The 11,179-nt window shown below is 39.1% G+C and overlaps 1 protein-coding gene and 1 non-coding gene across 3 annotated transcripts; one reads left to right on the plus strand and one right to left on the minus strand.

The window, feature by feature from the left end:
* Positions 1 to 3,936: 3,936 nt before the first annotated feature.
* LOC147602901 (small nucleolar RNA SNORA23) lies at positions 3,937 to 4,074 on the plus strand. The gene has a single exon (XR_015265734.1). It is a non-coding gene; the product is annotated as a small nucleolar RNA SNORA23 (small nucleolar RNA).
* Positions 4,075 to 4,512: 438 nt separating this feature from the next.
* LOC147602902 (beta-glucosidase 4-like) lies at positions 4,513 to 8,229 on the minus strand. Of its 2 annotated transcripts, none has more exons than XM_086797049.1 (13): positions 7,901 to 8,229; positions 7,540 to 7,606; positions 7,338 to 7,396; positions 7,095 to 7,170; positions 6,894 to 6,968; positions 6,721 to 6,808; positions 6,320 to 6,569; positions 6,089 to 6,204; positions 5,704 to 5,924; positions 5,516 to 5,547; positions 5,311 to 5,413; positions 5,083 to 5,141; positions 4,513 to 4,974 (listed from the first exon to the last, which is right to left on the minus strand). In XM_086797049.1, exons 1-13 carry the CDS (start codon positions 8,039 to 8,041, stop codon positions 4,921 to 4,923), a joined length of 1,341 nt encoding a protein of 446 aa, XP_086653175.1. In that variant the 5' UTR covers positions 8,042 to 8,229; the 3' UTR covers positions 4,513 to 4,920. The 2 variants fall into 2 exon arrangements, with proteins under 2 accessions (XP_086653175.1, XP_086653174.1); XM_086797048.1 differs by having other exon boundaries at positions 5,083 to 5,191; positions 7,901 to 8,186.
* Between the last annotated feature and the right edge of the window lie 2,950 nt (positions 8,230 to 11,179).

The following is an 11,179-nucleotide window of genomic DNA, read 5'->3' on the forward strand; positions in this document are numbered from 1 at the left end:
GTTGGTATGGGATGAGGCACCCATGTCTTGTCGATATGCCTTTGAAGCATTAGACAAGACATGTCGATATGCCTTTGAAGCATTAGACAAGACATTGAGAGACATCATGTCTAGTGATTAGCTTTTTGGTGGAGATTTTAGATAGATCTTGCCAGTTGTTTCATAGGTAGGATGACTGCTAATGTCGCATTATGTGAGTCACAGATATGGAAAGACACTAAAGTATTAAAGCTTACACAAAACATGCGTGTCCTTCAAAATAGTAATAACTCAATGAAGCATTAATTTATACAGTGGGTTTTAGACATTGGCAATGGAACAGACAAGGGGGGATAAAAGAAGGTATTATGCCAATTCCATCAAAAATAAATTTAGAGTAAGGGTCTATGGAAGATTGAATGTGTGTACATGGGACTTTCAAGTGTTGTAGAGTATGCATTATGTTTTAGAGAACATGCTATTCCTGCACCTCGAAACCTTGATGTTCATGCAATCAATAGTATCACACTAAATACTATGCCTAGGGAGAGCAAGGAGTACTTGAGTGCCAATTCAGCTAATGACACTGGTAAAGGTTCTTTTTTATATGCAACAAAGTATCTAAACAACCTTAATGTTAGTGGTGGTGGGTGTCCACCTCATCGGCTAGTTTGAAAAGGAATTATGTAGTAATTTTACCACGCAATCTAAATCCCCAAAAAGGATTGTGCAATGGAATGCGATTAGTATGCCAAGAGTTCCAACACGGGTGTCAGAGGTAGAAATTATTACTGGCACTAATATTGGAGACGTGGTGTTCATTCAAAGGATAAATTTCATTCCAATTGTAGCTTCCGAAAAGGATTGTGCAATGGAATGCGATTAGTATGCCAAGAGTTCTAACATAGGTGTCAGAGGTAGAAATTATTACTGGCACTAATATTGGAGACGCGGTGTTCATTCAAAGGATAAATTTCATTCCAATTGTAGCTTCCATTAGATATAAGACAAAGGTAGTTCCCTATTTGACTTGTGTTTCACATGATGATAAACAAATCACAAGGCCAAATGATGTCTCTTTTAGGATTATGTTTCTTTCTCATGTGTGCAATCATCGAATGTTGTCAAGGCATTTATTCATGACAATGCCAGACCAAGGTGAGCGCTTTGAAAATGGTTTGTATTGAAAATGTTGTATACAAGGAAGTTTTGCATCTGACAACAAGAACAACCTAGAAGTAATTTGAAACCTTTTTAGAGTATGTGAAATTATTTTTAGTATCATTTTTTAAGAATATATTAGATTGATTTAAGGAGATAACATAACTTTATTATAAAAAATAAATGAGAAAATATTAAAAGCATATAATAGTGTAAATGATACTTGGTTGATATATACGACATTTCTATTTTTTTGTGTGCGCCTTTTTACACGCATGTGTATCTATTCTATTAACCATGCTAGCTCCCCCTGGCATGTGGCAAGAGGAGGTTACATGCCAAAAGGGCCCTCCTGAGGTTATGGCACAAGGACATACATGCATGTGTATCTATTCTATTAACCATGCTAGGTCCCCTTGGCATGTGGCAAGAGGAGGTTGCCACATGCATGTGTATCTATTCTATTAACCATGCTAGCTCCCCCTGGCATGTGGCAAGAGGAGGTTGCATGCCAAAAGGGCCCTCCTGAGGTTGCATGCCAAAAGAGCCCTCCTGAGGTTGTGGCACAAGAACATATATATCTATATGTTGGAGTCGAGAGTCGAAGGTTAAAGTTTTTATAGGGTTTTTTTTCTATTTATTCATAGAAGAGGTTGCATGCCAAAAGGGGCCTCCATATGAGGTCATGGCATAAGAGCATATATGCCATCAATATGTTGGGAGTCGAGAGTTGAAGGTTAAAATTTTATAGGTTTTTTTCTGTTTATTTATAGTTTTTTTTAATACATGACATTATCTATATCTATATCTATCTTCTATCTACTGTCTATTAATGATGGTTGGAGAGTGCCACATACCCCAGGATGTAGCTCCCCCTTCTTCTATTAAAAGCAACTTGGTCTACCTGCCATGTGGCACCTCCCCTCCACCATGTTCCTCATGCTTGACCCTCACGCTTCTCACGCTTAGGTGACCATATCAGATCAAATTACATCACACTATCCTTCATGCTTTGAATGACGATGCTCCGATTGAGGGTGCTCTAGTGCACATTGCTCTTCATGATCCAAACTTTTCCTTGTTCGAGAGTGCTCCAGTGCTCTATCCAGGGTGCTCCAGTCTGCCATAATAGCACCAACCTGTCTCTCTATGTGTGTGTGTGTGTGTGTCTATGATGTGACTAAAACCAATGTTAGGCCCCACACCCACGATCTCATCAAGGGCCTAAAAGCATACACATGTCTCTCTCTCTCTCTCTCTCTCATGTGACTAAAACCAATGTTAGGCCCCACGCCCACAATTGCATCAAGGGCCTAAAAACATACACCAAGCTGCATACACATCTCTCTCTCTCTCTCTCTCTCTCTCTCTCTAATGTGACTAAAACCAATGTTAGGCCCCATGCCCACGATCTCATCGAGGGCCTAAATGCATACACAACATCTCTCTCTCTCTCTCATGTGACTAAAACCAATGTTAGACCCCACACCCATGTTCTCATCAAGGGCCTAAAAGCATACACAAAGCTATATACACAGAGCTCTTCTTCTTCCAGCACCACATCGTCGAGCTAGTCGCTTGGTCTACTAGCGCTAGAGGAGACCTTAAGTTTTGCAAATTCAAAAGAAGCCCATAGAGCTTGCCTACAAAACACGGTTGCCATTCACCAATGCAACACCCATGCCTCTAACTAATTATGCCAAACTTGATCCCCATGCTAGCTGAGTTCCCCGATTGGTAAGGAATCACACGCCACATGCCTCACATCATTCAACACATCTAGTTGAGCGATTTGTGTGCAACTACGTGGTTGAATGGGGTGTCTATGTATGTTTGTGTCTGTGTATGTGTTTACCAATGTACATGTGTGTGGTTTTAGGTCTATTTCTTTTGTGTTAGCATTTGAAAATGTTTATATGCTATTTGGAGAGAGATATCTATAGTAATAATATATGCTAATGGTCTCTCATTGTATGGATTGTTATGTGTGCTATATTAGTGTCTATGTGCTTGTCTATGTATGATTGAGTGCATGTTTGTATTGATGTGGATGTGTATGGTTGTGGCTCTATTTCTTTTATGTCGGTGTTTAGTAATTTGTTGTTTCAATTCAAAAAGAATCTTGTGTAATATTATTTTCACGTTGGAAATGAGAGATCTTAATATTCCAGGTTAATATTTTTGTTGCTTTTGCATATTGCTTTCTATTTATTCAGGAAGAATCATGTCTAATATTAACCTGGAATATTATGCGAGAGCATAATATTCCAAGCTAATATTTGTGTATTTACTTTTTCTATTTATTCAAAGCTAAAATTACTTTTGAAATATGCATTATATAACTTGGTTTTCTACAGAGCCACCACTTTGGTGTGCATCTTTACCGTACATGCATATCGCTGGCATCATGATTGACATCCATAAATATGGGTAGGCAAACTATACATAAACCATGTGATTATATAAATGTTCATACATTTTGTTATATATGCTCATCATTTTCTATTTTATTTTAGGATTTTACTATTGGTTGTGATACCTTTATGGTGGAAGTCATTGATGAGGTCACTCGATTGTATGGGGTCATTTCTCTTGAGGTTGAGTATGATGTCTACTTATTTAGAAAGGAGTTCGTTTTTGGGACTGTTGGTGACCGGGTCTCTACCGACGCCGGGGTGCGAAAGTCTAGGCTTACCGCTATGGCTCATTTTTTCGTAAATGACTAGATGCATGATATATATATATATATATATATATATATATATATATATCATGAATCTAGTCATTTTTTATATATACGCATTGTGTGTGTGTGTGTGTGTGTGTGTGTGTGTGTGTGTGTGATTCACACACACACACACACACACACACACACACACACACACACAATGCGTATATATAAAAAATGACTAGATTTCACACACACACACACACACACACACACACACACACACACAATGCGTATATATAAAAAATGACTAGATTCACACACACACACACACACACACACACACAATGCGTATATATAAAAAATGACTAGATTCATGATATATATATATATATATATATATATATATATATATATTCACACACACACACACACACACACACACACACACACACACAATGCGTATATATAAAAAATGACTAGATTCATGATATATATATATATATATATATATATATATATATATTCACACACTCTCTCACACACACACACACACACAATGCGTATATATAAAAATCATTTTTGATCGATCATACTTCTGCGAAGATCTGGACACCAGAAACCACGGGGAGCGCTGCCCGAGCATTCTTTTACATTTAACCACCTGCTTTTGCCAATACTTTTACATTTAACCAAAGATTGGATTAAGATCTATAACCCAGATTTATTATACCAGGTCAGAATTTTAATCTACATAGAATCCCACTACTTTTTGTGATGAAGTACTCTTTTGAATTGAATGAAGAAACGCATGGATCTTGTGGACTAGTTTGCAAAACCTGTGTTGTTTGGTGTGGGGGCAGCTTCAAAGGATATTGGAGGTTGTAAGCAGCTAGTTTACAATTGTGATGGGTTTATCCTCACCAGGGCTGGTGAGCGTCATGTATGCATGGCTCACCCCCATGAAGTCATGGTGGAGGTAACTCTGTTTCCAAATGGCCTCGTTTTTAAAGAATCTGCTGAACCACTGGGCCGAGTTCTTTGGATGCCTCTTGAGGTTTCTGTAGTCCACAAATATAAGCCCAAACCGCTTTGAAAATCCAGATTCCCATTCAAGGTTGTCCAGTAGAGACCATGCAAAGTAGCCGCGGACGTCGGCGCCCTCCCTGTTTGGATTGATTTGAGAATACTGTTTATTTTAGACCTCAAGAAAAATTGCATTTGTATGTAATCATCATCACATGCCACATTGCATTAACCCCACCACCATGTACCTGATGGATTGGGCTAGAGCTGCCAAGTAATCCTGATAGTAGTGTACCCTCTTTGTGTCCTGCACAAACTCTTCAACTGATTTTGAGGGGCAGTCCTCATCATCCATGCCTACATGAACAAAGGTTCCAACAATGTCAATAAAAAAAAAAAAAGAGGCGCTTTGTCTTTCATTCATTGAATGCAAATGCTTGAAATCTATCAAAAGATTATGCCAAGTGAGAACTTACCATTCTCTGTGATGTAAATGGGAGGCCTGTCATATCTCTCAGTCACCCAATTGACCAGCTTTCTAAACCCCCATGGCACAATGTACATCCACTGAGATGCACCCTGCAAGAGAAATTATAGGAATTTCAAGGTTAGCCTTTCTTTCACTTGAGTTCTAAGCTTCTAAGATTAAAAGAGGTCCACATGTAAAAAGCAATGTAATACCTTGTCTCCAATTGGTTTCCCATTCACCTCAGCTGCAATCAAAACCCCAAAAAAAAAACTTCAAAATCAGCCTTGCAACTTATACCCTTCGATGTAGGTATAATAGATTGCCTTGGCTACATTTTTTGAGCCAGCCAATTGATGTCAAGGAAAGATGTTTGGGCAAGTCATGCATACTGAGTCCTCACCTATCCTTTTTGTTCTGATGTCATCAAACCAGCCACCATAGATTGCCTTAGGATTCGGGTCCGCCAGAACAATGTACCTTGTCGTATAATGGTTGATGCCAACAAAGTCTAGAGAGTTTTTCAAGAGAGCTTGCTCGTCTGGAGTAAACTTTGGCAACCTATCACCAGCTGCTCGTCTCATTGAAGAGGGATAGTCACCAAAGAAAATGGGGTCTAAAAACCTGCACACAAAAGGTTTTCCATGTTTGAAGCATTTCCCAAAAGGTGCACTGTGTTTAAAATAAAAAAGACCCATAGATGGTTCTTATTTAATGAAACATATATTGAAATTGAGAATGACAATAATTTGAGGATATAGTCATAATGCAAGGATCAACTTTCATACCAGCCAAGATGAAATTCCAGGTGCCTTTGTGCTGCCTCTATGTCTTCATTAGAGTTTGTGAGAGGTTCCCCCCACTCAGAATCGACAGCAATGCCTATAATGCCACCTTGTTTGGCCTGCCATCAGGCATATCTAATCAATGTGGAAGCTCCGATTATAACCACACACAAGAATGAAACCTTTTATCAAGCCCTTTTCTTTCCCTTTTCAAGAAAGATTGGGTTTCTGTACCTTAAATTTCCTGTTGTAAATGTCGACGGCTGCTGCATGAGCTAGCAGGGCATGATGCCCAACTTGGTATGGTTCAATGGATGAGTCCCCCTCAGCAGACCTCGCTCTGTTCGAGGTCCTTCCAGGTGCATGTATGCCAATGCCATTACCAAAGAAGGCAAATCTCAATGGCTCATTGAGTGTTACCCAGTCCTTCACGCGGTCTCCAAACTCCCTGAAGCACGTTTCAGCGAAAACCTCGAAGTGCTTTCTGCCAATACAATAAAGAATTGAATGTTGGGACACCAAGCACCATAAACTCTCTTCATATGCGTTACATCAGTTGCACTGATTGAGATCTCTCTACTATGAAGCTATCATTAGACTAGATTTATAAGGGTTTTGCGGCTCACTAAACTTACATTATCTCAGGATTAAGCCACCCCCCAATAGAGTCTTGAAGTGCTTGTGGAAGGTCCCAATGATACAAGGTAACAAATGGCCTGATTCCTGAACAACAAGAATATTAGCCTGCTGTTGATACCGATATGTGCTCCGAAAATGTAGAGATTGACATGAACTAAAAGGGGCTCACCTTTCCTCAACAGGGCATCAATCAGTTTGTTGTAATATGCAATGCCTTCCTTGTTGAATGAGGTACTGAACCCATCTGTAAAGCTTACAAGGTATGATACAATGCTTGAGATATTGTGACAATAATGATAATTGCATGCGATAAGCTCAAAAACCACAAACTTCGAAGTAATTATAGGAGACTCTAAACAGGATTTCTCACCAGGGAAGATTCTAGACCAGGAGATAGAGAATCTGTATGAATCAAATCCAAGTTGTTGCATCAGATTGATGTCTTCCTGTGGACATACATGATCAAAAGAAAACGACTCAGCAATCTCGTCTATAGTCTCATGTACTAAAAGGCTGGATTAATTAAATAGCTCGCACACTCAATCTCCTGTAATAAAAAAGAACTTGCAAAGCTGGTAAACTATGGAGCATGATTAGGCATGTGGGCGCAGACCTCGTAACGGTGGTATTGATCTGTGGCAATATCTCCATTTTTCCCATCTGCAATCTTGTCTGCAGACATCCATGGACCAGAATAAGCAACACATGCCCTTACTACGTATGTATATGTGCGTGAATGTACATGTGCTTTGATGAGAATACTTTGGTTAGAGGTGCAATGTATTAGTAGATCAAAGAAATCGATAACAGCTTACTTGGCAAGCGAGTGAAGGTATCCCAGATGCTAGGGCCTCTTCCGCCCTCTGTTGTGGCTCCTTCCACCTATTACACACGTGTGGATTCCAGTGAGCAAGCTCAAGTGCCCACCTGCAGCAGCGTTCATGTGCGCAGGCATTTTGATACAATACATGAAACGCATATGGCATTGGCAATGCAAGTCCGTGAGATCTTGTGTCCCCAAACGCACACGCACACAGTCTCTCTCTCTCTCTCTCTCTCTCTCTCTCTCACACACACACACACACGCGTGTGACCTTCTCACACCATACACATGCGCGCATGCCATGAACATAGGCCGGCGCGTTTAACAAATGAGCATAGGCCGGCACGTCTAACCTGGTAGGCAGAGGTGGCGGTACCGAAGATGAAGTTGTGTGGGAAATCAGATCTGGTGAGGGGTACTGTGTTGGAGGTGGGAGGAGGTGGGACGTAGAAGTCGAAGTCATCGGCTTCATACGAGCCCAAGGCGGGCGCCATGGTGAGACAGACGAGAAACTGTTAATAGCAGGCAAACCAAATGGCGAGGGAATGGTGGAGCTGAAGAAGAGGAGGATAGAAGGAAGGTCAGATGTGTGCGTCCCGCAGAAGGAACAGCAAAGCGAAACAAGCTGGTGGTGCTGCGTTGTTGCCTAGTTGGACGGCAAGACAAGCGCTTTGCCGTGCTCATTTATTTCAAAACATGGAGGGGCTTTTATTTCCCATTAATATGAATATATTCTCCTCCTATTTTACTTTAATTTTCTCTACAATCAATCTTAAGGTTGCTTTTTGGCAGGAGTCACATGGCATTTCGCACTAAAATTCAGTCAATTATTTTGGGTGACTTTGGGTGACTGTCAAAAAAATAAGATAAATTGTAAAAAACGGGCATTATTTCTACTAAACACGTCATTTTCAAGGGTGACCCAACCCGTCAAAAATCATCCTTGGTAGAATATGTATCCTTGCACTGGCGAAGCCTCCATCATGTTGTTGGAGGGCACGAAGCCTCACCACCACGTGTAGGTGCACCCTACTGGCTATCACGGGTAATACATGGTCCCTTTAAATGTCCAGTTTGCTCGTGTAGCTTATTAATACATATTGATATACATACACATATATATCTTTTAGAGTTGCCTAATCAAAACTAGAATCAACCTCCAAAGTCAAAGGCTTTAGACTAGCACCACCATCTGAAACCTTGCTCACAAGTTGAAACCCTGCTTGTGTGAGCCGATGGATTATTCCACCTTCTTGACATGAAACCTTGCTCACATGTCAAATTTCTTTTTCTTTTTAATTTTTTTTTTGGAGACTAATCTACTATTTTTATTACAACCTGCATATGTTGGTTACAACACACACCCAACACACATGTCAATTTTCAATCACAGACATCTCAAGACTACTCTTATATCCATCTTCCTTAGAGAATTCTTAGTATCTAATGATGCTACAAAAAACTCCTTAGTCTAACCCCCCTTACTACCCAAACCAATCTCGGTGAGTCCTCATATTTTACCCCTAGTGCCTAAGGGAACAGTAGAAGCATCCTCAACTTCTTACATTAGCATGACACATCCATAAAATCAAAAAACATCACCTTGAGTTGGCCATCCTTCAAAGTCAAGTACACTTTAAATGAGCATGCTAAGATCTCCAAAAACTAGTGAACTACCCTTCTTTGATGTGCATGTTTTTGCATTATGTATATGCCGATTAAGCATAGTTTTTAAATCTCCACATAAACAAAAATACATAAAAATACCTCACCTATGTAGCTCTTGATTCATAATTTGAAAATCTTATACATTTTATAGGCATGAACTATCCAAGAAATGACACTTGTGAAACCTTTTTACTAGTTTGCATTTGCTATATGCACAAATGCTTATGCTAAAGGGGATAGATATGTCAACACAAGCTTTCACATGATTTGTTCATATTTTCAACTTATATCACACTCACCTTTTTTAAGAGAAATCTTAATACCACCCAAGGTGGCACCATTACGAATTTCCAAATGACTAAGAATGTAAGTGTCTTTTGGAAGTGTCGCCATCCAACTTTATTTTGGTTTCCAATAGTCTTATTCCTTGCTATCATATTGGGTGTACGAGGCATACCTCCGATTGGCTTCTTACTCCTAGTGTAACAAGTTATCTTCATTAGTAGGCCACTAGACAATGCAATCCTCAAAGGACCACACAAACCAAGAATAGCTAATGAACTAACTTTATAATGTCTCTTTGTAATGCAATTGTCCCACTTTTCTATTAAACCATAGAAGGCATGCAAATCTCGTGCATGCTATTAAAAGCCAACAGGTCATGCACAATATGTGTGCATTAACTAAACAATACAAGAATAGATTACAAAGGACAAGCAAGGAACCCATTTTCTTGCTACAATTTATTCCTAAGCCTTTTTTTTAATAACATTCTTCTACCATTAGTTGCATTTTCATACTACTTATCCAACCAACTCGTGTTACTAATAGAACGGGTGAAGTACAAGATAAAGTGGTCTTACTACTAAGTTAATCAACATGGTATATCTAGCTAGTTTATGAACATGCTACTATCTCATTCCCTACTATAGAAACTACTTGGATTTACCTTAATTTCTTTTGCATTGGCTTATGGATTTAAGGGAAGATGGTAAATAAATCTATATCCTCTACTTCAAATAAATTTACCAGACTCACCAAAAATAAATTCATAGCCCCTACTTCTCCATAGGTTGAAAATTTTCTCACAAAAAAATATCCCAAGCTTGAGAAAAATCTTGGTCTCTAAGGAGGGAGTGTTGATGCATGCCCTTATGGCCAACATGGAAAAGATATTGCATTTCATAGACTCAAGCAAAAACATTTCCATAGTCACCCCCCCCCCCAAAACCCCCCTAACTTTCCATTTTATTCTCCAAGTTTGTGGATTAGTTTTATAGAGGGAGTCAATAATGCCATAACATCATGTATGCAAAAAGTCATCCAAATTTCCACTTGCAAGTTTGCACATAAATTAACATTGAATTCCAAACTTCTATATTAAATTATCCTTAAAGTACTCTGGGTACCGATTTGTTGCCACTACAAAGGCAAACTTTTAATTTTCTTACCTTGCAAGTTGCAATTGAGTTTAAAAGTTAGATTTAGACTTATATTTTTCCTTCTTATCAAAGATACTTTGAGAACTTTCTACTATTCCATCTGCGGCTCAGATCATTCTTTAGCTCTCATTATTTAAAGAAATATGCTTATTCTAAGCTTTAAAAATTGCTCCCCCTTAGTGCTTAAAGCAATCTCCTCATTTTACCCTTAATGATTAAGAGAACAATAAAAGCATCATGGTCATGAAGAATGTTCGAAGGTAGCAGAGCCAACACACACATAGATGCAACAAGCAAGGAGAGATAGAGCAAATCACAACATTCAAAGTAGATTGATGTATTAAAAGACTAAGGTCATATACAAGGGTAGGAGAAGGGTGTGTGTGTGAATGAACTTATGGTCCACTAGCTCACCTATTTAAAGGCAAAGCTAGAAGGCATTTTGAGTGTGCAAAGGCCAAGTTGTATGTATAAGCAACTTAATAAACAAGATTTGTTCTTGTATTTTTTGGGTCTCTCTCC

The sequence above is a fragment of the Cibotium barometz genome, chromosome 65 (genome assembly GCF_041138505.1).
Source record: "Cibotium barometz isolate CiBa-2024 chromosome 65, ASM4113850v1, whole genome shotgun sequence".
In the NCBI taxonomy this organism is placed as follows: domain Eukaryota; kingdom Viridiplantae; phylum Streptophyta; class Polypodiopsida; order Cyatheales; family Cibotiaceae; genus Cibotium; species Cibotium barometz.

Bases quoted from the DNA above. Each gene is read 5' to 3' on its own strand.
- LOC147602902 (XM_086797048.1), bottom strand. From the start codon at position 8,041: ATGGCGCCCGCCTTGGGCTCGTATGAAGCCGATGACTTCGACTTCTAC. The intron at 6,809-6,893 runs GTGAGCCCCTTT...CTTGTTGTTCAG, and splicing joins TGATGCCCTGTTGAGGAAAG to GAATCAGGCCATTTGTTACC. The intron at 5,192-5,310 runs GTAAGTTCTCAC...TTGTTCATGTAG, and splicing joins CATTTACATCACAGAGAATG to GCATGGATGATGAGGACTGC.